At 47.2% G+C, this 27,431-nt stretch overlaps 2 protein-coding genes across 8 annotated transcripts; one reads left to right on the forward strand and one right to left on the reverse strand.

Annotated features, from left to right (window-relative positions):
• The first annotated feature begins 1,341 nt into the window (after nt 1–1,341).
• LETMD1 (LETM1 domain containing 1) lies at nt 1,342–15,065 on the forward strand. 5 transcript variants are annotated; one of them, XM_059403126.1, is made up of 9 exons: nt 1,343–1,499; nt 2,030–2,181; nt 4,119–4,234; nt 4,861–4,943; nt 7,132–7,318; nt 7,442–7,543; nt 7,649–7,801; nt 8,403–8,499; nt 14,145–15,065. In XM_059403126.1, the coding sequence occupies exons 1-9, from the start codon at nt 1,378–1,380 to the stop codon at nt 14,207–14,209; spliced, it is 1,077 nt and encodes a 358-aa protein (XP_059259109.1). In that variant the 5' UTR covers nt 1,343–1,377; the 3' UTR covers nt 14,210–15,065. The 5 variants fall into 5 exon arrangements, with proteins under 5 accessions (XP_059259110.1, XP_059259109.1, XP_059259112.1 ...); XM_059403125.1 differs by lacking the exon at nt 14,145–15,065 and adding an exon at nt 9,396–9,562 and having other exon boundaries at nt 1,345–1,499; XM_059403127.1 differs by lacking the exons at nt 8,403–8,499; nt 14,145–15,065 and adding an exon at nt 8,058–8,329 and having other exon boundaries at nt 1,342–1,499.
• Nucleotides 10,774–26,713, reverse strand: CSRNP2 (cysteine and serine rich nuclear protein 2). 3 transcript variants are annotated; one of them, XM_059403124.1, is made up of 6 exons: nt 26,426–26,713; nt 22,065–22,232; nt 21,071–21,307; nt 19,713–19,972; nt 16,380–16,676; nt 10,774–14,185 (listed from the first exon to the last, which is right to left on the reverse strand). In XM_059403124.1, exons 3-6 carry the CDS (start codon nt 21,219–21,221, stop codon nt 13,262–13,264), a joined length of 1,632 nt encoding a protein of 543 aa, XP_059259107.1. In that variant the 5' UTR covers nt 21,222–21,307; nt 22,065–22,232; nt 26,426–26,713; the 3' UTR covers nt 10,774–13,261. The 3 variants fall into 3 exon arrangements, with proteins under 3 accessions (XP_059259107.1, XP_059259105.1, XP_059259104.1); XM_059403122.1 differs by lacking the exon at nt 22,065–22,232; XM_059403121.1 differs by lacking the exon at nt 22,065–22,232 and having other exon boundaries at nt 26,317–26,713.
• Between the last annotated feature and the right edge of the window lie 718 nt (nt 26,714–27,431).

Consider the following 27,431-nt stretch of genomic DNA (forward strand, 5'->3'; position numbering starts at 1 on the left):
CCAAGTGTGATGTTTTTTACAACTCTATGGAGGTAAGTATTATGTGCTTGAGGCTGTAAACTCTCAGAGGCAGCTAAGTGCCACTTCTAAGACTCCTTCCCAGTTTCAGTAATTAATTAACTTATTCAAGAATATTTATTGAGCCCCTAGGGGTTCCTGGATGGCTCAGTTGGTTAAGACCCGGATTCTTGATCTCAAGACTCAGGTCTTGGGTGCCTGGGTGGCTCATTGGGTTAAGCCTCTGCCTTCAGCTCAGGTCATGATCTCAGGGTTCTGGGATTGAGCCCCGCATTGGGCTCTCTGCTAAGCAGGGAGCTTGCTTCCCCCCCCGCCCACACACGCCTGCCTCTCTACTTGTGATCTTGCTCTGTCAAAAAAATAAAATCTTAAAAAAAAAAAAAAAAGACTCAGGTCTTGATTTCAGGGTGGTGAGTTCGATCACGGTGTTGGGCTCCACGCTGGGGTTTTGGCCACTTTAAAAAAATAAATATTTATTGAGCACTTACTACATTCTAGGAATGACACCTAGTATTAAGGCTAAGGTACAACAGTGAACAAGGCAAGAAGGTACTTGCCCTGTCTAGTTCCGGGAGGGGGCCAAAGAAGGAAACAAATGTATAAACAGTGTTAAGAGGTAAGTGCTATACAAGATGATGGGGGGGGGGTGTACCTTATTATGGACATTGTTTTAAACAGGGTGGTCAGAGAAAGCCTCTCAAAAGGTAACATTTGAAACCCGACCTTGGTCTTCAGGAGGCGCTTAAGGAAGGGCATATCCCCACAAACCTAGTTTGGAAACCGGCGTCTGAAACAAAAAGGTACTGAGTGTGCACAGGGGCCGCTCCCAGGCCTCCAACCCTGACCACCTCACTGGCACTGGACAGTTCCCGGCCTATTTCGGCCGCCACCACTAGAGGGAGCAGCAGGTCTCCCCAGCCCCCAGGAGGCGCCGCGGCCCCAGGCAATGCGGCACTGGCACCCGGCACCTACCGCGTCTAGGCCCGGAAGCCCGGGGTACGTACAGAGGACAAGGGCGGCGTCAAAAAGCCCTAGGGAATCGCGAGGGATCAGCAGGCCCTCAGTGAGAGGACGTCCTCAAGACCACAAGCCCAACCACCACCATACGTCCTCATCTGCCTCGGGGATAGCCAGTTTCCGGCGCCTTTAAACCAGGAAGTCCTGGCTGCGTCCAATCGTGCTCCTTCTTTCTCCACTTAGTCTTAGCGTTGCCTCCTCGCCTGAGGAGCGCCAGACAGGCCGTCCATGGACACCAATCAGCACTCAGGAGAGGCGCATGCGTTCTCCAACAAACGTGACGTACGGTGAACTTTGACCTGAAGGAGACCTCCTCCCTTCTACCCCTCCTTCCCTGTGAAGATGGCGCTCTCCAGGGTGTGCTGGGCTCGGGCTGCTCTGTGGGGTTCGGCGGTCACCCCCGGACCTCATGTCACCCGGAAGCTGCAACTTGTTCGCTGTGGCCTGGCCTGGGGGGCCCCTCGGTGAGGGACCTGGGAGAAAGGAAAGCGTTTCTGATGTACAGGGCTTTCCAGTGTCAGCCTTGTTTGCATGCGGTCTCTTAATCCTCAGCGTTCCACGCCCTGGCCCCGGGGCTTTTATTCTTCTGCTCAGAACTCGCATCCCGGTCGCACCAGTGAGGGAGCTTCCTGACCGTCACAACTCTGAGTGCCCCATATTTTCCGAATGCCCCACGTGTCCTGAACTTTCTGTCAGCCTCCCTTTTCGGCTTAGGTTTTACGGCTTATCTCGATCCCATCTCTTTGGCCTTAGCACGCTGTTCAAATGGTCCCTCAGGCTTTGCGCTCCCTGCAGACTTCTACCACACCCCATATTCCTTAATGCTTGACCTCTCGTCCGCGCGACGTTTTTCCTCAGTCTGATTGCTTATCTCTCCTTATGCCCAAGATCTTCCTTGGATTTCCGAAGATTCAGGTCTTAGCATACATCCTTTGAGACTGGTGTTTTACATTAGTGTAAAGGACTGATTCCCAGTCTCTGATCTCCCTTGTAGGTCTTCAAAGCTTCACCTTTCACCAAAGGCAGACGTGAAGAGCTTGATCTCTTATGTGGTGGCCAAGACAAAAGTGATTAATGGGAAATACCATCGTTTCTTGGGTCGTCATTTTCCCCGCTTCTATGTCATGTACACAATCTTCATGAAAGGTAAAACCAAAATAGAAATCCCTTGAATCCGTTCGTGGGCAATGTCAAAGAGTTTAGAATAAGTAAGATGACTTGCATGTTCTGCTCTGTGGTGTGAACTGGGGTGTTTTCTGTTTCATATATGCTTGAGGATTAAATTCGTTCTCAGCACTTTCGAAGAATGTTTCTAGAAAATATCCAGGGGGAATATAGTTATTGTTGCATTTTTCTTAGCCGCACACAGCCGACTATTATAGGAATTCTTTGACATGCACAAGGACAGGCATCTATGGCTTCACAGACCTTGCCTTGAGATGTCAGTTGACTTGGCACATAAGAAAATGTGGTCAAATGCTTGTCACAGATCTGTCCTAGATAGCATATCGTGGAAACAACACTACATATACTTATTTTCTAAATGTTTTTGTTCAGATCAGAGCTGTGCTAGTTACTAGAAGAGTATATAATGATAGGTCACTACTACCTATATGATGATAGGTCACTGGCTGTGTGACTGGACTAGTTATTTAAGCTCCTCCTCCCTTCGTTTTCTCATCTGTAAAATATGGAAAATAATGGGACCTACCTATTGATCATATGGCTGTGAAGATTAAATAAATACATCAATAAATTACTTATGGCCTGATCATAGTATGTGCTCAATAAACGTGTCTATGTTATTGTACTCTATGCTTTTATCATAACTGCAATTACAGTAAACTACCATGTTGTCAGCTGTGAATGTTATCAAGATTATTACTAGCTTCATGGACTTGCAAAATCTAAAGTAGAAATAGAATGGCTGCTATGTCTGCTACCAGGTTTATAACTAGGATTAAATGAGAAAAGGGCCTGGAAAAGCATTTTGGTTTTGGGTTTTTTTTTAAGCTTTTATTTTTTCAAGATTTTATTTATTTTTTTAGAAAGAGAGCTCGAGCAGGGGGAGGGACACACAGAGGGAGAGGGAGAAGCCAATTGCACTGAGCAGGGAACTAGATACAGGGCTGGATCCCAGTACCCTGGGATCATGACCTGAGCCAAAGGCAGAACGCCTAACGTACTGAGCTACCTCTGTGCCCTGTTTTAAACTTTTAATTATGGAAATTTTTAAATATATACAAAAATAGATTAATATAATGAATTTTCATGTACTCAACCTCACTTAAACAGTTATCAACTCGTGGCCACCAATGTACTTAATTTATACACTTGCCTTCTCCTGTATTATTTTGAAACCAACCTAGACATTATATCATTTCATTCATAAATATGAAAACTTTTTTTTTTAAAGATTTTTATTTATTTATTTGACAGACAGATCACAAGTAGGCAGAGAGGCAGGCAGAGAGAGAAGAGGAAGCAGGCTCCCCACTGAGCAGAGAGTCCGATATGGGGCTCAATCCCAGGACCCTGGGATCATGACCTGAGCCGAAGGCAGAGGCTTTAACCCACTGAGCCACCCAGGTGCCCCAAATATGAAAACATTTTTAAAAACTAAAGTCTTAGGTAAAATGTAAGAATTATCATCAGATAAACAAAAAAAATTGCAACCATAGAAATATATTGAATTACAGTATTCTGAAAGTGTTCTAGAAGGAGATAAGTTAATATCTGGTTGGGGACTACATAAGGGTAATTGAGCAAGATTTCCTGAGGTTAGGGAGCTTTTGCATTTTACTTTAAAGAGGGAATGAGTAGAGTGAACCAGAAGAGGGAGAGCATTCCATAGTAGATCACAGAAGGCCAAGTTAGCTGGAAGAGAGATGATATGCTAGGGGGATAAAGAATGAGAAGAGAGATACAGTGTGGCCTCACAAGAGTTTCAAGTGTCCTGGTTTAGAGCTCTGATTTAGAGTAGTGTCAAGTAGGTGTGTTGTGGGTAAACAGGGAGTTGGAAGCTGTGGTAAGATACAAACTAGGATAACATCACACTCTTGTTCTCTACTTTAATGAGGCAGGATTGCAGATGTTATGGGCTGATGCCAAAAAGGCTAGAAGAATAAAGACAAATATGTGGAAGCATAACATAGAGTTTCATCAACTTCCATACCGGGAGATGGAGCATTTGAGACAGGTATGGGCCAGGGGCAGATGTCCAGAAGTTCATGGTGAGGTAATTAAAGCTAACCAAGAGCGCAAGCATTTTTCTTTCCTGCCTTGTTCACCCCTGATCAACCTTTTCCCCTCCACTGTGAGATCAAGCATTGAACTAAATGAGAGCATCAGGTTATTTGTTAGACTTGGGTTTATTCAGAGTTGTAGCCCTCTAAAATAGAGCTCCATAGAGAGTCTGGAGGACTTTCTAAATACAAGTTATAAATACTAAAATCCAGTTCATTTCTGAATATATAAAAATCTGCAGGGATCCAAAAGGCAGCAGGAAAGTAGTATTTGGTGGTGACATGATGGGTAGTTTGGAAGCTAGAAGTGAGAACCTAGGACCCATTTGGCATATCAGGAAGACTTTGTTGAGGGATTTATTATAATGTCAGGCCCCGTACTAGACATGACTTGGGATATCAAAATGAACAAATCAGTGCTTCTATCCTCAAGGTACTTACCAACTAGAGGTAGATAGAAATGACCTTGATCCTTTTGTGGGCTGCAGTGGAAGTTTACTGCACAGTATGGGGGAGGGATTGTTCACTGTATTAAGAACTTACTTGGGTTAAAACTGCATCTGTCTTTATTTCTGCTTAGTTCCGTCGAGACGTCACCAAGTGTCTTTTCCTAGGTATTATTTCCATTCCACCCTTTGCCAACTACCTGGTCTTCTTGCTCATGTGAGTATAGATTTCTATCTTCCCAGCATATTGAAGAAACAGGTTTTTTTTTAATTAAAAATTATTTAAAGAACTCTCCATTTCAAAAGTAGCAGAGATTATTACACTTCCTGCTCCAGTCTTCTAATTAGCCACTCAGTAACACTTGGATTACTGGATCAGCTGTAGGTGTAGGTAGCTTAGACTTTGCCTGTCTCTTAGCTACCCCCATGTGTTGTGAAATAATATTATGACCTTTTCCATCATCCCTAGAATCAGCAGCCCACTTCCTAAGAAGCATAGGAATTTGGGAGAATCTTTTTTTTCCAGGAGAGAAATGCATTTCATATTCTGGTAACATAAATCCTTATTACTTTACCTTGTATTCAAAGATGACTGTTTTATTTAATTAATTAATTAATTTCAAAGATTGAATTTATTTATTTATTTATTTGACAGAGCAAGAGAGAACATGAGCTAGGAGAGAGGCAGATAGAGAGGAAGAGGCAGACTCCCCGCTGAACAGGGAGCCTGACATTGGGCTCAATCCCAGGATTTTGAGTTCATGACCTGAGCCAAAGGGAGACACTTAACCCACTGAGCCACCCAGGCGTCCCAGTTTTTATTATTATTTTTAAACATTTATTCATTTATTTTGAGAGAGAGACGACAGGAATGAGTGAGCACAGGGTTGGGGGGAAGAGAGGGAGTCTCAAGCAGACTCCCTGCTGAGCATGGAACCCAATAGGGGGCTTGATCCCACAACCCTGAGATCATGACCTGAGTCGAAAACACAAGTCGGACACTTAACCGACTGAGCCACCCAGGTACCCCCAAAGATGACACCTTTTTTTTTTTTTTTAAGATTTTATTTATTTATTTGACAGAGAGAGAGATCACAAATAGGCAGAGAGACAGACAGAGAGAGAGATGAGGAGAAGCAGGCTCCCTGCTGAGCAGAGAGCCCTCTGCGGGACTCGATCCCAGGCCCCTGGGATCATGACCCGAGCCGAAGGTAGAGGCTTAACCCACTGAGCCACCCAGGCGCCCCAAGATGACACCTTTAAACTGTGATCTTGCATGTTATTTTAGTTATCTGTTGCTGTATAACAACCCTGAAGGTTAGTAGCTTTTCATGATCTTATGGGTCAGGAAATTAGGGTTCCGGTGGATGACTGATTTTTCTCTTTCATATGGTGTTGACAGAAGTCCCTCTGGTATTTAGCTGATGAAGGGACTAGTCTGGATGTTCTCAACTCACTCATATCTGGTACCTTAACAGGGAGGCTGGAAGGCAGGATCTCTGAGGTAGCATGCCTGCAGGCCTCTTTAATGTGGTGGCCTCAGAGAAAATGGCAGCTGAGGGCTCCAGGGGTGAGTGCTTCAGCAAATAGGAATCTGCTTGGCCTTTTATAACTTAGCCTTGGAGGTCACAAAGACTCTCTCTGCTTTGTTTTATTGGTTCAGTTAGTTACCCAGATTTTAAAAGTAGGGGGACACGGGGCACCTGGGTGGCTCAGTGGGTTAAGCTGCTGCCTTCAGCTCAGGTCATGATCTCAGGGTCCTGGGATCGAGTCCCGTATCGGGCTCTCTGCTCAGCAGGGAACCTGCTTCCCTCTCTCTCTGCCTGCCTCTCCATCTACTTGTGATTTCTCTCTGTCAAATAAATAAATAAAATCTTTAAAAAAAAAAAAAAAAAGTAGGGGGACATAGACCTTCTCAGTAAGAGGAATGCCAAGGAATTTGCGGCCATGCTTCAAAACCACTACACATGTGGAAAAATGAATTAAAAAAACAAATTTGCGTTGAACGTTTTACATACACATATGGACTGTGCCACAGTTTGAGGTTGTCAGCATCACATACGAGGAGCTGCTCTGTGTGCGCCTCTCTCCACCTCTATCCAAAATGTGTTCTTCAGATGCTTTAGTTCAAATGAAGCCGTTTTATCTAATTGCTGCATGTGAGGCTGTTCCAGTACCGCTTCCTTTCATATAAGCTCAGTAATGGCGCCTGAGATTGTGCTTCAGTGTATCTTTAAACCTCAGGCTGAGATTCATTTACAGAAAAGAGCAGTGAGGTAGGGAGGGAAGTCATGTCTCCATCTCTTCTTCCTAGTGCTCATGTCTGCTGAAGGCCTTCTTGGATCGCTTTGAAAGAGGCCTGTTGTGACAGTGGCAAGTGACATTGTGATTCCTTTTCCTTTCAGGTACCTGTTTCCTAGGCAGCTCCTCATCCAACATTTCTGGACCCCAAAGCAACAGATTGATTTCTTAGATATCTATCATGCTCTCCGGAAGCGGTCCCACCCAGAAATCCTTTGTTATTTAGAAAAGGTTATCCCTCTGGTTTCTGACGCAGGACTCCGAGGGCATATGACAGAGCTGTGCACCAAGGTACTCCTCCAACTAACCCTTCCTGCAAACTCCGACTCTTGTGAGATCCTGTTTGCACTAAAACTAGGAAAAAGGGCCAGGCAGGACCTTCCTAACCTCTGCCAATCTCTCACCTCTCCCAAGATACAGCATGGTACCCACCCAGCAGTACATGACATCCTGGCTCTGAGAGAGTGTTTCTCTAACCATCCTCTGGGCATGAAGCAACTCCATGCTTTGCAAATGGTGAGCACTTTGAGGCTTTCTGTGTCCCGCAGCCTCACCTTGCCTCAGGTTGTGTGGGTGGTGCTAACTGTGTTGACTTTCTCCTCCTGTGTTGATGTGTTACAGAAAGCCCTGAGTAGAGCCATGCTTCTCACGCCTTACCTGCCTTCTTTCTTGTTGAGATACCGTTTAAAGACTCATACCATCGTAATTCACCAGCTGGACAGAGCTTTGGCAAAGCTGGGGATTGGCCAGCTGTCTCCCCAGGAGGTGAAGTCGGTAAGAACTTTCTGCGATACCAACCCTCAGTCCTCGGTGGGCTCCGGAGCTCATGGGGCCGGGAGCTTACAGAGAGCTCCGTGTTTTGCTTGTTAGAACTAAGGCCAAACTCTTTATTCTTTCACCCCCTTTCTGTGTCTTTTTTCTCAGTGAACTTAACTCATGGAAGAGGAATTGCCCATGTAATTTCAGTCTATATTTCTTTTCCCTGGGCCCTTCAAAAACCAAGGACACGATTTTTTTTTTTCTTTTTAAGATGTTATTTATCTGTTTGGAAGAGAGAGAGAGCACAAGCTGGGGGAGCAGCAGGCAGATCCCAGGACTCCAGGATCATGACCTGAGCCAAAGGCACCTGCCTACCTGCCTGAGCCCCCCAGGTGCCCCCGCGGACACTATTCTTTAGACCTACCATTTTCTGTTATATACGCCCCTTTGCTTGTCCTCTTGTGTGTCGTAGTTCAGATTGCCATGGAGAAAGGTTTCTTGTGGGCATGAGGTTATAACTTATTTAAAGGAGATTTTGAATTATTTGTGGGTTTACAGTTCATGGGCGTATTTGCTATGTGATTATTGAGGACTGTTCCTCTTCTGAGTGATCCAGGCTTGTTATCTTCGTGGCCTGAATTCTACCCATATTGCTGAAGAAAGGTGTCGAGCTTGGCTGGGAGAGTGGCTACAGATTTCCTGCAGCCTGAAAGGTGAGACACATCCCTGTGGTTATGCCACTAAAATCCAAAGTATTTTTCTCCTTGATTCCAAGATTATTTTGGAGTGGATTATGGAGTACCGTGGGACCCTTATTTAATGTATATATCTAACTGAAAGGGCATAAGCAGTAATGAAGTAGACTATGCAAGACAAGAGGGAGTAGTGAGGACTGTGGGAGCCCAAGACGGCACGTGTGCCGTCCGGAAGCAGTTTCTCAGGCCCAGCACTATTGACGCTAATGTCCCATGCGTTAGAGGATCTCTGGCACTGACCCTGGTCTCTACCTATGAGATGCCAGTGGCATCCTCCACACCAGTTCCAACAACCCAGAATGTCTCCAAACATTGCCAGATGTCCAGTGGGGAGAAGAGAACAGAATCATCCCAGTTGAGGAGCACTAGTCTAAAGGCCTTCAAATTCATAACAAAAACACTCAGCTGGCTAAATGCAGAGTACCCAAGGGTGGGTATTAGGCCTTGGATCTCCTGGTGGAACCTTTGGCTAGGCCTTGATGTTTTCTAAGCCTGTGAATATCAGGCGAGGCCTACTAATCTCCTTGGAGTCGAGAAATGTCCAGAGCACCAGCTTCTACCAGAAGAATCCCAAGGGTGACAGTGGTGTTTAGTAGCACTACCATCTCTGAATTTTCTACCACCACCCCTTCAGAGTCAAGAAATGAGGCTGAGTAGAAAGGAGTGTCTGGTGGAAGGAAAGGAAAGCATACATGCAAGGACCAGAACAAAGCCAGGGAACTTTGACAGTAGTAGCCTCTTGATGTCACACCTCTGCACTCGGCTTCTGCCTCTAGTATCCAGCCCTATTCCTCAAGGCAGTTAGAAGGCTACCTGTCCCCTGGCCAGGCTATTAACACTGATGGTGTTTACAGAAGCTGAGCTGTCCCTCTTACTACACAACGTGGTCCTGCTTTCCGTCAACTACACTGGGACAGGGCGCTGAGTGAACGTGGAGTGGATGGCCTTGTCCTGCGGTCACAGAGGACAGCCGCATGGTACCAGACAGCACTGGTCGGCAGGGGGGCTGTGTGCACCATTAGGCGTGTGGGAGGCAGAGGAGTAGGTACCGTCGGCTTCCCCGCGTGGTGCCCATGTGGGAGCTGGAACTGAAAGGAACCTTCTTCCCAGAGGGCTCCCGAGTACACCATCATCCCAACTTCCTCAGAATCAGCCGGAGCTGCCAGTGGCCTCTATCCTGGCCTTTCCTTGTAAGGTTTTAAGTTCAGGTCCTAGGAAGTGAGCTTTTTCCTCATTTGGCCAAGGGCTTGACGACTGTTGTATTCCTTACAGCTGTGTTTTTGTTCCATTTTCTGGGTGGCGAGGGCAACGGCACTGTTGAAATCGGCACATTTACATCTGTGCGTGTACTTCTGTGCTGCCCTCAGTGCTTCTTGTGATGACCAAAAATAGCTTTTTTTTTTGTCCCCTCACTGCACTGGGTTAACCACTCCCTTTCCTTTCCAAATTCTTGAACATTTTTCACCCCCAAGCAAATAGTTACTCATATATGGGAACTAATGGAAAAGATAAAAGGAAATGCAAATGCTTCTTGCCCATTCACCGCCCCCTTATCTGTTTCTTGGGCTGTGGGGCAGCCCCTAAGGATCTTCAGCTCTGCTGCCTCCACTGTGCTGTGACAGACAGTGGCCCCTTCCCTGGGCCATGAATTAAACCTCGAAGGTTCTAGGCACTGCCCCGCCTGGGAGACCAGGAGAGGCCTGCATTGTGAGCAAGTTGGGTTTAGCTTCCGTCTGTGTAACTTATTGTAAATGCATGAAGCACTGTTTTAAAGCCAAGTAAAGACTGCCTGAAACCAGTTGCTGCAAATGACTTATGCATACTCTAATTTTTTGCTAAAGCTCCTTTGACAAGACTGACAGAACCTAATTAATGGGGGATGGAGGTGGTTGGAACAGAAGCTTCTGGTGGGATGGAAGTTCTGAGGGAGCTGATTCGACGTCAGTGCTCTTTGATTTTAAGATGGCCCAAGGAAGAGGGAATTTGGGATTAACAAATGAGCCCCCAAAGTAGGGACTATAGGCAGAGGAAAGCTCCAGCAGGGTAGGATCAGGACCTACTTTAGCTGAAGAGGTACATAAAAGCATATGATGCAAGTCAAGCTCTTGATGCTCCAAAGAGAATATTCTATTTTTCTACCATAATGTTGTTAACATTAACCTCTAACTGACTTAGTTTTATAGATGATGCTAGAGAAACACCCTTTCTCTAACAATTAACAAGACTGCCAAGATAAAGAATAACACACTGTTCTTTTGAATATTTCTTTAATATTACATTTAAATATTCTCTTTAAATACAGCATTATCACAATGTAAAGGACCTAAAAGGAAAAAAAAAATCTTTTCAGAGACCCAGACAAGCTTTGGATTCACATTGAAAATACTACCTGTGTACAGGATGTGAGAAAGGAAACTTGGAAAATGAGTTGCAATAATGAGATTTCTTTTATTTAGGCCTAGACTGAGCAGGACCGAGGCCATCTGCTCCTGTGATCAGAGGCCTAGGCTTAGCTTTTCTAGCAACCATGAGCTAGAATTCTGTCCAGCTCAGGTAGCACCAGAAACGAGATGGACTAGGTTGTAGAAAAGGCCCTTTGCTTGACAAGATGATTAATGCTCAATGTTAATATTCAGCATTAAAAAACTTGGGATCAGCATGAGTCAGAATTGTTGAGTTAATGGAGGGATGGACTTGGATGAAAAAACTAGTTTTTCAGAAAAACCAATTATCTTGGGGGTTGGCCATCAGTTTGACAATTAGATTTAGATTCCTGGTTTGATCCCAAAGGCTAAAGTGTCTCTTATTGAGCAGCTAGAATCCACTTCCTAGGTGAGGCTCGACCCTTCCTGAGGAGGAAATGTGTAGTGCCCTCCCCCCACCAGAAACTTTCAGGAAAATTCTTTTCCAGAGTCGAATTTGCAGTGAAGCTTCAGTCTTGTACTCAAGTGGCCAGCCGAAGGTGAGAGAGTGGGGCTCAGCTTGGGAGTGTCTAGATCTCAGGTACTTAAAAGACTGTTTTGTGAGGCTAGGGGATGGGGGAAGACAAGGTCCTGTACTTAAGAACTCCCCTCCAAATGTAAAACCAAGCAAAACCGGGAATGAACAGGAGAGGCAGACTGGGTTCATCTTTTAAGTACAGGGCCTCACAGGCTCAGGTGAGAGATTGGATAGGTAAACTGATGCTGGGACATACAGAAAGGGTGCTTTAACGGCCCACAGGAAAAGGCTGGGTGAGCAAGGTAAGTGGGAAGAGTTCTCTCCCCCACCAAAATCAAAAAGGTTTTCACTTGTTCTTTGCCAGTTAACATACCAGAAGTGAAGCATGATGTAAAGGGTGCTAGACAAGAGTATTCTGCTCCCTCCTGCCTCCAAACGGAGACAGAGAGAACTACTAATAAAAAGAATTTCGCAGTGGTCATCCTGGAACATAAGCTGGACATTAAGGTAAACAGGAACCGTGTCCCCCCCATCGAGGTAAGAGCTGAATTTGAGTCCCACTTAATAGATCTCAAAGGTCATAGAACTTGAATTCTTTGGAACCTGGGAGCTGCATTTAAGAATTGGTTTGGCTTCCAGTTTTTACTTATCAGGATGGAGGGATCCGATAAATATTTGCAGTTCTTGGGGTTGTGGGGGAGTGGACAGGAATAGTTTAAGAGCTCTCCAACCCTGTATATCCAAGGACCACAAGGGTAGATACAGAAAAATAGAACAAAAACTAGTCCGTGACTTTAGATTGCCACATCCTCTCTTCCTTTAAAGCTCAAACCTCCCAGAGTGGGGGAAAGACCTGGGTGAAAAAGCAAGTGTGGCACAAATAAAGTCTTCTTGCCAGACAGCACCCTGTCCCCGCTGCCTCTTTTGGACATAGTGTTCTATATATGCCTCCCGTGGGATGTGTGAGTCCCAGCCTGAAAGTGCCTGACAGAGCGGGCCTTAGACAGGGGACTCCGGCTCTTCAGGCCACATCCCCAGCCAGTCTAGCTTTTTCTTGAAGGGAAAAGGACAGAAGGGGAAAGAAAGATAAATAGACAAGTTTAACTTTAGTACCTAAGAACACATGAAAGAAATAATTCAAGTTACAGACCGGGTATCCCCAGTGTGGGGAACAGGTCAGAGAACACCAAACAGGTCAAATATTAACTTATTTACCAAATGGGGGGCCAGGGAAGGCAGGTTAAATTTTCATAAATCCTGGAGGTTTTCTACAGGAGCAGAGACCCTTCCATCTGCTCCACTCTAGATCTGACCAGATACTCCAGCTGATGATACCACCCAAGAGGGGTATCGGGGTGATTGATGAGAAAGTGAGCTTGTACCCCACCTGGAGCTTGGGAAAGGAGAAGGGGCTTTGTCATGCCATTCAAATCACTGTGTTCTGGTCCCTATGGAACGAATAGCTGCTTGAATTACCCAACTTCTCCTGGGAGATCCTCCTCCTTTGTTCCAGGGGCCCAGAAGGCTCAGTATACGGCACTGTGCAGCCGCCTCTGCCCCAAGACACTCCCCAGACTGAGCTGGGACTGGTCTCCTTGGTTCCGTTTACCCTTTAAAAAATACTTTTACAAACAATTCTTTCCCACCCATCCCTCCCCCCTGACCCCAATAAAATAACATGGGAGTAGCAGCTGCTTCTACAGTTTTGTTTTGAAATGGTGTTAGATAAAATAAGGGAATAAATAGAGAATGGGTAAGAGGCGGACTCTCCATCCCCACGTCAGACTGTCAGAGGGAGTTCTAACGAAGAATCTTCCGGGGGCCTGTCCTCACTCGGCTGGGAGGTTTTCTCCACCACACAGCCCTCTTCATTGTCTGTGCGGAAGGGGAGGCTCGAGGGGGACCACGAGGGGCGGAAGTCTTCATTCTCAGGCTCCTCAGTGTTACAATCTCCGGGCACTAGCGCTTCCAGAGTGGACGTTTTCCCCACTTCGGATTTACACAGGGCAGCTGGGTCTGTGGGGCTACAAGCCACCAGTGAGGTAACCGGGAGGGAGAAGACATTCAGATCCTTCTCCTTGGGGAAAGAGGGTGGGACTTCTTCTGTATTGGGCTCTCCTTTCAGCCCCAGGACTGGCCTCTGCTCCACCTGGTAATACACCAGGGGCCCGCTGTTCAAATAGGATGGGCTGGTCACTGCTGAGGCAGTGGGGTGGTCGGAGTTCTCAGCAAAACACAGGACCGAGGAGCCTGGGGGCAGCTGAGCCTGGATGAGAATGGGGGCCGTCAGGCCCGGGCACAGCTCTTCGGGAACAGCCAGGGGCTCCTCCAGAATGCACACGCCCAGGCTCTCTATGCTGGAGTCCAGGCTGGCACTAGAGCCGCTGGCGTCTTCCTCTGCCTTGAGCCGCTCGAGTTCCTCTGCGCTCTGCAGGTGCATCACTGCCGTCTCGTTCTCAGCAATGAACTCCTGGAAGTCCTGTGTCTCTGAGCCTTGGGCTCCCGTCAGGCTGCAGCTGGCCGTGGGTGAGGGCTCCTCGTCGGGGGCCGGTGGGCGGCTCACCTGCCGCTTGCTCTCCAGCTCCAGCTTCATGATGGTGTGGAGGTAATGAGTCCGGACCCGGATGGGATTAAATTCAATGCGCCCGGCCATGTTCCCACAGCCATCCCTCGAACAGCCACATGGGAAGGACATGCGGTCCACCTGAGGAGAGGACAAGAAGGTTGAAGAAGTTGAGACCACCAGACTTAACGATGGAGAGTGGAGACATGAGCTGGCAGCAAATAGGCAGCTGGAATTTGAGGTCTTAAAAGAGGAACCACCAGGAACAAATGTAACTCGCAGCGTGACCTAACAGAGCACTACGTGGTAGCTGTCAGGTAGTTTCAGTTCCAGCACAGCCATGAAGTAGCAGTGTGCCCTCAGGAAGGTCCTTTATCTCAGGGGCACCTCGTCACTTAAGCATCTGACTCTTGGGTTTAGGCTCAGGCCGTGGCCTCAGGGTCGTGGCATCAAGCCCTGCATCAGGCTCCACGCTCAGCGCAGAGTCTTCTCATTCCTCTCCCTTCCTTTCTCTCCTCTTCTTGTTCTTTCTCAAATACATAAAATCTTAGGGGGAAAAAAAAGAGGCCTGAGTGGCTCAGTCGTTAAGCGTCTGCCTTTAGCTCAAGTCATGATCCTGGAGTCCTGGGACTGAGTCCCACATCAGGCTCCCTGCTCAACAGGAAGCCTGCTTCTCTCTCTCCCACTCCCCCTGCTTGTATTCCCTCTTTTGCTGTCTTTCTGTCAAATAAATGGGTAAAAATCTTTAAAAAAAAAAAAAAAAAGTCTTTATGTCTTCAGGGCTTTGTTTCCTCTACCAAATAAAATGTAGCCAAAAATGTTAAAGGGCCTTTCCAGTTAAAAAGTCCAAAGATGGGCGCCTGGGTGGCTCAGTGGGTTAAGCCGCTGCCTTCGGCTCAGGTCAGATCTCAGGGTCCTGGGATCGAGTCCCGCATCGGGCTCTGCTCAGCAGGGAGCCTACTTCCTCCTCTCTCTCTCTCTGCCTGCCTCTCTGCCTACTTGTGATCTCTCTCTGTCAAATAAATAAATAAAATCTTTAAAAAAAAAAAAAAAGTCCAAAGATACCTCTGAATGCTGACAGTTCTCACAGTAGAAGAAATTTTTGTGCCTCAGAGACTTATCCAGAATTCACCTAGTTTATTGAGAAAACAAAGGCTGGGGCCCAAGCCTACTACTGCCTTCTGCAGTGACAAGGAAACGAAGTGGAAGATCTAGCTGATCTAAAGCAATATATTCTAGGGAAACTAAGCAAAAGTGCCTTAGTTTTGCTAGGGTGCTACAATGACAGTTCAAACATTAACAATGGCCAGCTTTTTACCACCTGGTTCATCTTTCCCTGATGGTGGACCAGCTGAGGTCCAGAGCAGTTACTAAGGTATGTAGTTTACAGACCAGAAATATCTGGAAAGGAGATCCTCTCTGCCTCCTTTAACTCCCTTTTGGACCCCAAAAAGGAAAGAAGCCCACACATACCAAAAAAAACCCCACAAAAAACATGAGCAAATATACATATACAAATATACAATGTCTTCCTATGATACCAACTTCTAGAACTCTCCATTCCAGTTCTTAGGAGCAGTCCAATTCTTAGGACTATTCTCAGGACTGTATAACAGACTGATTCATTATGGGACTTCAGTCTGAAAAGCAGTATTTGGCCAGATCTGCTACAGCTATTACCTACCTAAAAACAAGAAAGAAAAGGTTCATTAGGATACATTCAACCACAAGGACTCAGCACCACATCCTCAGTATACAAGTTCCAAATAAATTTCATCCTTTGGGATGGTACTGCTATTTTCAATGGAGAACTGCCTTCTAAGCTGTCTCTTCAGGTCAGCTAGGGGATGATGTCTTCCATCTTTTAGGACACTGGACTTGAGCTCTGCCAGGCCAAGTCTGATCCTGAATTACATGAACCCGAGAATTATTTTGAGTTTTACAAAATTGGAGTAGAGGTCCTGTGAGTGTTTGCAAGATAAAACCTGAAGGCCTACCTCATCTCTCTGCTTCCTTTTAGCTCATGAAATCAGTCAATATTTAAGGATCAGCTACTGACATTAAATGTATTAACCCATGTTCCCCCATCTGCTGACAGCTGCTGCTTATCACTTCTGAGGTGAGAAACACAGAAAGATCATTGCTATCTCCCCAGCTTAGGAATCCTGTCATACTTGGTTTTTTCCCTTGGTGGAGAAGGGCTGTGGAACTAGGGAGTGTTGCCAGTCATGGGGAATCCACCCACAGACGAAGGGCAGCCTCCCATGTTCACTGGTCCCCATACCACCTGCCCGAGACTCTAGGTCTGCCATCTCAGGCAAACTTGTAGACTCACCTGGCATTTAATCCCAGCCTGACTACAGGCACAGGCTTCTGGGTCACAATAGAGGCGACAGTCACAACCACACTCTTCACGTGACAGGCGGATGGCTCGAAGTTCTTGCTTCTCTTCAGCATCAATGCGGTGAACCCCTGAAGCCCTGAGCAAAGCCCGTCGCCGTTTGGTGGGCAGGGGCTGCAGGAAGAAGTAATCGTCCACCTCCACATTTTCCACATCGATATCTTCATCTGAGACATCATCCAGGGTCAGGCCATCAGCCTCCACCGACTCCACCGTCCCATTCTTGGTCAGCTACCGGGAGACAGGAGGAAGGAAAGGTTAGCCTTGAGAGCAACAGACCCGAAAGAACTTTCTGCTATGATGGGTATATCCATGCTGCTCGTAGCACATGTAGCTACTGAGCTCTTGTACATGCGGCCAGCACAAAGCAGAAGGGAAACTTTTTAATTTTATTTCATTTTAATTGAGTATAAATAGCCACATGTGGCTACTCGCTACCACCATACTGGATTGTTTAAGAGAATAAATCGAGAGCAGGAAGGCAGGCAGCCTTTGGCAGCTCTAACACCTCCCTATCAACACAGAGGCTATCACCTTTCTGGATCAAAGTTTCTCAAAGCCTGTGTCTCATTGTCCCTCCTAGAAAATAGTATTTTCCCACAAATATACCCTCCATTCCCAGCCCTGGGTCCCGTAACTTTAGCGAACTTGCCTTCTAACGACAGGGAGGAGGTCTGCCAATGACTGGATGTTCCTTGGATATCTAGACAACTTGCAAGACACCCTTCAATCTGTACCCCCAAGGACCCAAAACCACAAAGAGCACATTAAAGTGTAGTACAAGGCTACCAGGTCTTCGCAAGGAAACTGAAGCCCCACAGTGTGAAGAATTGTCTGCACACACACAAGAGCTTCATTTCACTGGGAGGAGAAAAAAACCGACCAATTAAACAGCTATCCAAGCCCTCACTTCCAACCCACAGCCTAGAATACACTCATTCTCCTTCCTAATCCTTTTTATTTGATTTCAAAGAAAAGCTGTAGGTGAAGTAGGGAAGTGTATATAATACTGGGGTACTCTCTAGAGGCAGAAATCTGGGTTCTCTGGACTGAGAAAAGACAGAGAACCAGGAAAAGGGAGTCTTCGTGGAAGGACAGGCTGAAGACAATCTGGCCAGGTGAGTTTTGAAAACTCACGCGAGAATTCAAGGAAAGAAAATGAGACTGCATGATGCCCAGAGCTCTGAAAGCTACCAGCAGGATGAGAGCCAAGCTCCTGGAGGGGCCGGTTTATTTCATCAGACCCAGCCACAGATGAGTGCTAGTAAAGGAACAACTCCTGGGAGACAGATGATGCAACAGACCCGGCTAATCAGCTCCACACCTGTTGTGTTTGTTTGGGGGAAGGGGGGCAGGGGGGACAAACACAGCGGTGCTTCTGGGTGTTTCCTGGTCTGTTATTTCTGTGCCAGGCAGACCCATGGTGAGGGGCCCTTCTGCCAACCTTGGGACTGCTCCCCTTGTCTGTTTTGCTGGGGATGGGCTCCTCCCAAGCACCCTCCCTCCCGCTGTCCTCTCCAGGGAGAGAGATTAGAGATGCAATAGGAAGAAACCCACATAGATGTAAGAGTTTCATGTAACACAACAGAGGTGGCATTTCAACTCAAGTGAGAGAGAGAGTCCTCTGGTCATTAAATGATATTGGGATAACTGGATATTTTTCTGAAAACTAAGTAAAGCTGGATCTCCAATTCAACTCCCCCAAATAATGACTTCTATGTTAGTAAAAGGCCAGAATTAAAAATAATAGTAATAATAATAATAATGGAAGGATTAGAACAATTACACATCATTAAAGCTCCAGAGTACCAGGAGCTTTTTTGGGTGGGTAGGGGGTGGGGGAGCGAACAGCCTAAAAAGGAAAGTATTAGATGGCACACGGGAGATGCAAAGGATGTATTTTTTTAGATTAACATTCTCCCCCGCAGAGTACTGAAGATTTGGGAAAATTTTCTAAGAAAAGAAAACTGGACCCGGGGAGGGCAAAGTAAGGGTCTTCTCTTGACACAGAAAGATTTATCAGTTGCCACACTCCTGCTGCTCTTCACTAAATCAGCTACTAAGTAGTAATCCTACGTCAGCCTCAAAGTTGCCTGGCTCTGTCCCTAGACCTCTGACAAGCGAGGCCAGAGAGCAGGACGGAATCGTGCTTTGCCAGGTTATCCCTCGACCAGATCTAGCAGAGAGGTCTCTTCTAGGCAAAGGGAAGAAAAGCCTTCGCTGCAAATGGTGAGAACAGTGTTTATTTCCCCTGCTGTTGCTATAGCAGCAGGAAGGTGATAGGGTCAGTGAAGGAATTCCTCAGACACAAGAAAGGGACGCCTCAATGTCATTCCAGTCAGAAAAACAGGTGGAAGGCTCCGGGTGTGGGCTGCGGGAAGGAGACGTTGCTGGCAGAGGGAGACAGGAATGAGATGCCATTAGCCCATATCCTCTGCCCTCAGTTCTCCAACCACCCCATGTTCTGGGATTTCACCCACAACTCTGGAAATAATGCACCCACCTGTTTGAATATAGGTCCGCATGCTTTGGGCCCACAAGAAACTTGGCCAGGCGGAGAGCAGTGTTCTCCAAATTTGGAACCAGGAACTCAGGGTAGGGCGGGGGGAGGGGAGTTGTTGCCGCCCGGTGGAAAGTATGGCTGTGGAGGGCCAAGCAGTGCCAAGAGCAACTGGGCGGCTGTAAAGAGCCATCCCGTACGCAATGGGTCTTCTTCCAGCCCTGCTCTCCTCCTAAACTCGAAGAGCGGGTATGGCATCCAATGGCAGACCCAGTACCGTACAAACTGAAATAGCTGTGTGGTAATGCTGTTGCTTACACCCAAAAGACCATCACCTAGGGGGGACAGAGGTTTCATAAACAGCAGGGTCTACTGGAGAAAGCCTGTTTTGTGCCTGGGACAACAGATAGTCATCTGACAAGAAAGTGAAACAATGCGCTTCCTCGGGTTCCCAGGGTGACAGACTTGAATGTTTTCAGGTATTCGCACCTTAAACTTGTAAAAAACTTGCTGAGGGGGCAAGGGTAGGGAATTCTAAGCAAGTCATTTTGCTATCTTGTGTAGATTCCCCACCAGAGACAGAAAGAATGGTGTCTCAGACTGAGATTTGATTCCAAATCTGAGACTTCTCACTAGAAAGATCTGGAATCTCTACACGCCAAGGGCAATAGACAAATTAAATAACCAAGAGACCTAGATGGTTTCCCACTTTTGTCTCGGGACATGGTTAAGTAACCGCACCCCAGACCCCAGACCCCTTTAGGCACCTTCATCTTCTTGGCATGGAGTTTCTCCTCCTTCAGATGCTCACGAAGAATCTCCCGATGGTTGACCTCCTGCTCCTGAGCAAACTCACAGAGCGTGTAGCTGCGCACAGAGTTATGGCGCTGGGCCATGCCCAGCGAGCTCCCTCCCTGGCTGGGCACACTGGTGAAACCCTGGCGCCGGGCAAAGTAGTATACAGTCACCTGGTCAAAGCGGACATTCTTCCTCCGCAGTTGCTTCTGTCGCTTGAGGATGGATGTGGCTGAGAAGGGAGCACAGAGCGGTTTTACCAACCCCAAAATGGCCTGCCTGGGGCCCTCATTCTTTTTCATCAGCCTAGGTGCTCAGTTATTGTCCAAAGTGCTCTCTGTGCCTTGAAACACTTCTAATCTTCCTGTCATAAATGCACAGTTGGGAGGGACCCTGAACATCGGCTGGTCTGTACCACTGCCTCCAGGCTGACTTTACCCAAAGAGATGACCCCAAGAGCTAATTTTGGACATTAGCTGGGAAGAGGATCTCTAGGTAATCTTTTCAGGCTCTAACAATCTATACGGCTTCACTGTCCAATGCAACAACTACCAGCCACATGTGGCAATTGAAAGTAGTAATTTAAAAACAAACAAACAAACAAAAAACCCAAAACTTAAATTCAGCTCCTCAGTTACACTAATCACATTTCAAGTGCTCAGAGCTACATATGGCTAATGGCTACCATACTGGGCATTGCAGATATAGAACACTTATATCATAACAGAAAATTCTATTGGGCAGTGTTATCTAGAGCTGGGGATGGTGTACTTCTTCTTTAAGGGGCCCAACAGTAAATACCATAAGATCAACTCTGCCACTGTGATATGAAAGCAATTACAATGTGTATGGCTGTGTGCCAATAAAACTTTATTTACAAAAATGGGCAGAGGGCCAGATCTGGTCCATAGGTAACCTCTGATCTATAGAATCAGAGGTTCTTTCCAAGAAATTAACAGAGCCATGAGAATTGGGAAATCTGGAGCTGCCCCAGTTGTCCAGGCAACATGTATGTCCTTCTAGAGCTACAACTGTGTGGTACTCTGGTCGGTTAAGGGTAGAATCCTGGACGACTTCTTCAATTTAATTCTGCCAGTTCTGGGGACCTATAAACCATAGCATAGGAAAAATCAGCTAGAATAAGTTAGACCTAAGTCTATGATATTAGAGCAATCAAGTCCTCCGAAGAGTAAGGTTGGGCTAAGAATGGAAAAGACCATGATTCGGGAAAAAGCCCCCTGCCAGAGAGAAGAAGCTGTCTCAAGGACTGCAGTGGGCTCTGATGCTCAGAGGACGTGGGTGGAGGCTGGGGGTGGAGGGGCTCACTCACGTGTGAAGCTGGCAGCTGTAGGAGGATTGAGGCTGTCACAGCTGTCAGCACTGTCACTGCTGGAGATCTCATCATCTGAGTTGGAAACCGATGAGCCCACATCCACATCATCAAACTTCCTCTTGAGACTCGATCCCGTGAATGCATCCATTGGTTTCAAAGGGGTTTCCTTGGGGAGCCCACCACGTTGGCCCCAAAGGCCCTGCTCACCACCGGTTAGTCAGGCGCATTAGGATTCTGCCCAGGGGAAAAGAGGAATCAGCATTCCTGTTCTGAGCCGGACCCCTCCCAAGTCTATACACACAGCTCTCCAAATGAAGAAAATAAGTCCCTGATCTAGCGCTGATGTCTGGTCTCTCGAGACAAGGTCATTTCTCTACTTATTCTGGCCAACGTTTTCCTACTTTTATTTTCCCTTCAGGCCCTCCAGTCTCAGTCGCTCTAAAATAATGAGATGAGTAACAGCAGCACCTTTCTGAGCAGAGTGAAAGCCTCTGGTTCCAGGCCAGCTGGGCTCTGGGTTTCATTAGCCCGGGAATAATGGGAGCGGCTCCTGAGCGCACACGGGAGAGCTCTCCAAGGGGCCAGCACCAGGGACTGGAGATCACAGGCAGAATTAGGCTGGGCCCAAACCCAGACTAGATCCAATTATTTTTCCTAGTGAAAATTTAGCCTGGCTTTTCCCAAAGTGTATACATTAAATCAACTAGTTCCACGGATATTAATAGCTTTACGTGGAAATAGGACCGCTGTGTCCAAATAGTTTAGAAGAATGCTTATGACAGGACAGCTTGGAGGCTTTTACTATGCTAACGAGCGTGGTGAAGGGTGAGAGCAAACATAGCGCAGGGGTCCCCACACCTGATCATGGAACCCTCTGTTTCCATAGTGTCTCACTGCGGGTGGGCAAGTGATTCTTGGAACACACTTTGGGACAAATACTGCTCTAGGCTCTGGAGTTCAGAGTTTATCAGAAGCCCAGGAAAACACTTACACCCAGATCTTTACAAGGGTGAAGCTTCTCATCAGGCTGCTAGAAAGGTCAAATTCCGTTCTGAAGAATGGACTGAAGATTAGAATCGGCACTGCCTTGAAAAGCCCGACTCCTTTTCAATCTCAAACATCTCCATAAAATTGGGCCCAGCTGGCCAACCACCATCCCCTGTGCGAGGAAAACTTAGCTTTACCATCTTAGCCCTCTGCAAAGAAGCCGGCACAGGAAAAACAAATAGCAAAAAAGTGACAGTTGGCTCTGGTGTCGTCAACATGGTAGGCAGGGTTTTTAACACGTCACCTACACACAGAGTCTGGGATGGTCCATTTCCCAGTGACAAAGCTTTCTCCTTCTCCGTCTTTGAACTTAAGTTCCCAAGAAGATGAATCTGCTTGACAGAAATGCTGTCAGAGCCAGAGCCACACGTGACGCTACGAAGCCTCCCTGCTTTGCCTCAGTAATGCCAGAATCTCCCCAGACTATGATCTCACTAGTTGCTAATTATGCAGCAGGAATAACACTGCCCAGGAAGACAGGGCTGCATTACTGCAGAGCAGCTACCCAGAATACACCGTGGTGCTGCGAGATGCCTGCTACAGATTCAACCAGACTTAGTAAGTACTCGAGCGAAGACACTTCCTGATCTATCTGTCCAGATCCCATGAACATTCACACTCTAGTCAAAAGATGTACCTAAGAAACCTCAGCCATCGTAGGTCTCCGACAAGCACATTCTTGAAATAAATTTGGCCAGGGAGGGGGTTAAAATCAAGTACTTGCTAAGAACTGTAATTAAATGTAAAAAGGAACCCAAGTTGTCAATTCTGTTCCTTAGGTTACTCATCTTACCACTGGAGGTCACATTCCCAGGACATGTAAAAATAGAGCCAAGGACCTTTTAATGTGGTAAGATTTCGGCTGGGCTTAAAGATACCTCTTTTTAAATTTTTTTTAAAGATCTTATTTATTTATTTGCTAGAGACACAGTGAGAGAGGGAACACAAGCAGGGGGAATGGGAGAGGGAGAAGTAGGTTTCCCACTGAGTAGGGAGCCCTATGCAGGACTTGATCCCAGGATGACCCTGGGATCATGACCCGAGCTGAAGGCAGCTGCCCAACAACTGAGCCACCCAGGTACCCCTTAAAGATACCTCTTAACTAATAAATCCCCATCCATTCGAGGATGGGGGGGTGGTAATCTTTAAAATTGAGAACTTAATGTGGGTGGGATAAAATTAAAAGCGAGTTGGGGCACTTGGGTGGCTCAGTGGGGTAAGCCTCTGCCTTCGGCTGGGATTGGCCCTAGCCCTGCACCGTAGGTCCTGTGTTGTAGGCCCTGTGTCGTGGGGCTTTCTGCTTAGTAGGGAGCCTGCTTTCCCCTTCCCAGCCTACCTCTCTGCCTACTTGTGATCTCTCTCTCTGTCAATAGATAAATAAAATCTTTAAAAAAAAAAAAAAGAGAGAGAGAGAGAGAGAGAGAATAATGTTGACAACCGAACTGAATTTTTCCTCCCCACTTAAAAACCTTATCAACCAGATGAAAACTCAGACTGCGCAGAAAAATCTGCTTTCTCAGAAAGGGCCTAAGACCAGCTCTAGTTTTCACTGAGATGTCTAGTGTTGCTATGGGGAAAGTGGCTTCTTCCTTGGCCTGGAAGCAGATGTGCAGTCCTCTTCTTTCCTCCAGGGTCTCTTTGCTTCCAGGAGTGTGGCTTCCCTTTGACTATTTCTCTTTCTGCCCTGCATGAGGCTGGGTTTGGTCCCAAATCCTCTTTATTATTAAAATTCTTACTGTCTCAACCCAGCTGCCCTCAGGGGGATCACTTCCTGTGGTGCAGCAAGGATTGCTGGCTCTTTGTTCCACTCTCCTTTGCCCTTTTCTCTAGGTCTTTCCCACTTCCACTCCTGGAATAGTGGCTTCCGGGCAATGATAAGAGGGAGGTAAGAAAGAGGGGAGAAAAAAGAAAGTAGAAAGAAAGAAAAGATGTGAAACCTAGGAGAAAGGTATTTTCCTTAAAATGCCGGGGGATCATCTGAACCCCTGGCTATGTGTGCATACTGACTGAGCTCTCCTCACCCTACCCAGGACCGCTCTGCATCACTTTCTCTGACATTTGCTCCACTATATATACAATCCATTGATTCTGTCCTGACAACCGGTATAAATTTAAATTTCAACCCAGCCTTCCTTGCCCAACTCTGGTGTGAACTTGACTTGTCAGAAAAAGATACTCGGTTGCGCACCAAAAACAAACCTCCTATCCATTTGCACAGTGGCCTGAAGAGACCTCTCTTTGCAACGGAAACAACCAGAATAGGTCCCACACTTTCCAGTTCATTAGATCAACCTCTTTTCAAACCACACCTCGAAATCAGTCATTCCCACCTCTCTCAACCATTCACTGGCAGAGGATCGATGTCTGTGTTCAAGAGAAACACCTGTGATTTATACTCCAAGCACCTAAACCCATACAGAAATAATGAAGGTTAAACTGGAAATGCAGGCCATAACTGACAGTTAACTGTCAAAATCACCAACTCAAACAACAAATGCTTTTGGGGAAAATAGTGCAAACCCCCATAAAAGCTTTTTAATGCCAGTGAAATGAAAGGTCAGCTGACTTTCTGGCTACATGCCTTATGGTCCTTTCTCAAGTGTTTCTAGTTGAGTATTTCCCAAAGGTATAAGAAATAAAGCATACCTACAGAGTACAGAAGATATGACGCTAGCACCAAGTAAAGATCTATAGCGTACGTGCATTTTAGTACTAGATCTAAGCCTTTTCAGGCCTGTAGGATTCCTATCACAACCTCTCCAAAACAAAACAAAACAACACAGCTTATGTGAGACTAGCAAAAGAGGGACTTGCCCGGGAAAAATTCTCTGGATTCAACATGTATTTGCAAAGGTTAGGCAACAAAAGCCTCTCTCTTGAGTATAAAATAGTAATACAAGGTATAACTCACAGGAGAAAGCCTCTTCACGCCATTGGAACCCAACCTCCTGCTAAAGGTCAAGGGACCAAAATCTCTGGTAGGATTGTCAGGGTTATCTTCTGTAGCTGGGTTAGAAGGAAGGCAGGTTTGCTGCCAAGTGTTTGGATAAACCTGAGTAAGATAACCTGACCTGTTTCTTCTTTTACAAGATATTGCTGTTGATTTTCAAATACTATGAATTTCATGGATCCGCATGTCCTTCTGATTACCAGGATCATGAACTTATAAAGTGCTTGAGTGCAAACATACTGTTTAAACTAGGTATTTTAAGGAAGCCCCCCTCTAGCCCACACTGTTTTATGTTTTTGGATTTTTTACCCATTCATTACCACAAGGTTAGAATTCAGCTTTCCACGTCTAAACTACCATGGTATGGAGGACACAAGATTTCTGTGGGAGACCCGGAACATGATGCTGCAGGAACCATTAACTCTCAAGGATATCCAGTCATTTATAACTCTGGCACACACCAACATCCTCCTGGGTTTGGAGATTAGCAAGATGTAACGTCAGAAAAGAAATAAAAATCTGAATAAACTATGAATTTACCTTAAACTGAAAACTATAGGACAAGAGGACACTGTGTCTCTTGGGGATAACTTCTAACATTTCATACTGAAGAACGGTTTGTGTGTCACACTGCCACTCTAACCCCTTTAAAAGGATAAATCAAGACCATGGCACTAAAAGGGATGGATGGCAGTCAGTTGCGTGTTTGGGCCTGTGGAAAATGATAAAGATAGCAGCCAGGGCAAGTGATGCTTTCGTTTTCCCCCACAACGCTAGAAAAATGGGAGACATCAGGAACCTGAGCCGAAAGGACATGTCAAGGCATCAGTTCCTTTTAATGGACACCCCCTACTGAACCCTTCAGCTCCCGGCCCATTTCTCTGATTCCTGCTAACCTTCCCGCTCATTCCAATCGTCTGCAGCCCCTGCCCAGTCTTCCTCATCCCTTCCTGCCTGCTACTCACAAATTCCCAACCACTCCTCCCACATTTTCCTCTATCCGCCCTCCCCTTCCTTCACTTCCCTCCATCCTACATCACCTCCACTCCATTCCGAACTCAACCCTCATCCGCAATCCTGCCAGCTTCCAAGCCGCCCATCGGTCTCCCCCGAGCTGCCCCCGCAGTCCGGGCCCGCGTCCTCCGTGCCCCTAGCTCCCACGCCTCTCCCGACTCTTTCCTTTTCCAGCGGCGCCCTGGCTCCCCGCCCCCCGACCGCTCCCGTCCGAGCCTCCCTCATTTCTGACCCCTCCATCCGCGCAGCTCTGGGTTGACCACTCCTCCACAGCCGCCCGAGGGCCGATCCCGAGAAAGGATGAGGCGGCACCCTCCGCCCCGCACCCCCAGGCCCATTACCGGCCCCGCCGCTGCTGCCTCCTCCCGTGATGGTCTCTGCCGCCCCCGCTGCCGCCGCCGCCCTAGCCCGGGTGGGAAGGAAAGAGGAGATAGCGAGTCCCGGGCCCGCGGCGACGGTCGGGGAGTTCCCAGGGCGGCAGGGCTGGGAGGGAGGGCGGGTGGGCAGGTCGGCCGGCAGGCGGTGGAGGGCGGGCGGCTCCAGCAACTCGGGCGCCCCCGGTAGCAGACGCCCAGAACCGCCCCGGCTCCGGCTAACAATAGGCTCCGGCCGCAGCGCTCTGGCTCTTATAGGCGCCGGCACGTCCTGACCGAGCCCCGGGGCAGGCTGGGAAATGGAGTCTACGTGCCAGCCCCACCCCCGCGGCATGCCGGGAATTGGAGGCGGAGACCGGCGCAGAGCCGAAAGTCGCCGGCAGACTGGCTCTGGAGGCGGGGTCTCTGCTGCAGTGGAACCTGGGAAAGCGAGTTTGGCGCCGCTGCAGCCCTTAAAAGAGGAAGGGGGACAGCCTCAGCCACACATCTTCAATGACTAAACGAATCTGTCTCTAAAACTCACCTTTTCCTTTCGCCAGGACCACATTCCCATACCTAAAGAACACGGTCCCCCTTATGCTCGCCCGTTGGAGCTTAGTCTTTTTTTTTTTTTTTTTAAGATTTTATTTATTTATTTGACAGACCACAAGTAGGCAGAGAGGCAGGCAGAGAGAGAGAGAGGAGGAAGCAGGCTCCCTGCTGAGCAGAGAGCCCGATGCGGGACTCGATCCCAAGACCCCGAGATCATGACCTGAGCCGAAGGCAGCGGCTTAACCGACTGAGCCACTCAGATGCCCCGCGGGAGCTTAGTCTTAAGCAGCATGACATGCTGCAACCTGCCTAAGGTATAGAAAAGACAATACACTGTATGGAGTTACCGCGATACGGATTGACTGGTTGATGTGTTTTCTATCAAAAATAGGTTTACATGATCTCTGATCTTAACAACTTTGCAACTCATTTTTAAGATGGG

This window comes from Mustela nigripes, chromosome 6 (assembly GCF_022355385.1).
Source record: "Mustela nigripes isolate SB6536 chromosome 6, MUSNIG.SB6536, whole genome shotgun sequence".
NCBI lineage: Eukaryota > Metazoa > Chordata > Mammalia > Carnivora > Mustelidae > Mustela > Mustela nigripes.

Coding starts and splice junctions, on each gene's coding strand:
- LETMD1 (XM_059403125.1), top strand. CDS start 1,378: ATGGCGCTCTCCAGGGTGTGCTGGGCTCGGGCTGCTCTGTGGGGTTCG. Junction 1,500..2,029: donor CTGGCCTGGGGGGCCCCTCG/GTGAGGGACCTG, acceptor TCTCCCTTGTAG/GTCTTCAAAGCTTCACCTTT. Junction 4,235..4,860: donor AGATGGAGCATTTGAGACAG/GTATGGGCCAGG, acceptor ATTTCTGCTTAG/TTCCGTCGAGACGTCACCAA.
- CSRNP2 (XM_059403122.1), bottom strand. CDS start 21,221: ATGGATGCATTCACGGGATCGAGTCTCAAGAGGAAGTTTGATGATGTG. Junction 19,973..21,070: donor TACAGCTGCCAGCTTCACAC/GTGAGTGAGCCC, acceptor CTCCCTTCTCAG/CCACATCCATCCTCAAGCGA. Junction 14,186..16,379: donor AGGCTGGGATTAAATGCCAG/GTGAGTCTACAA, acceptor TCCTCTCCTCAG/GTGGACCGCATGTCCTTCCC.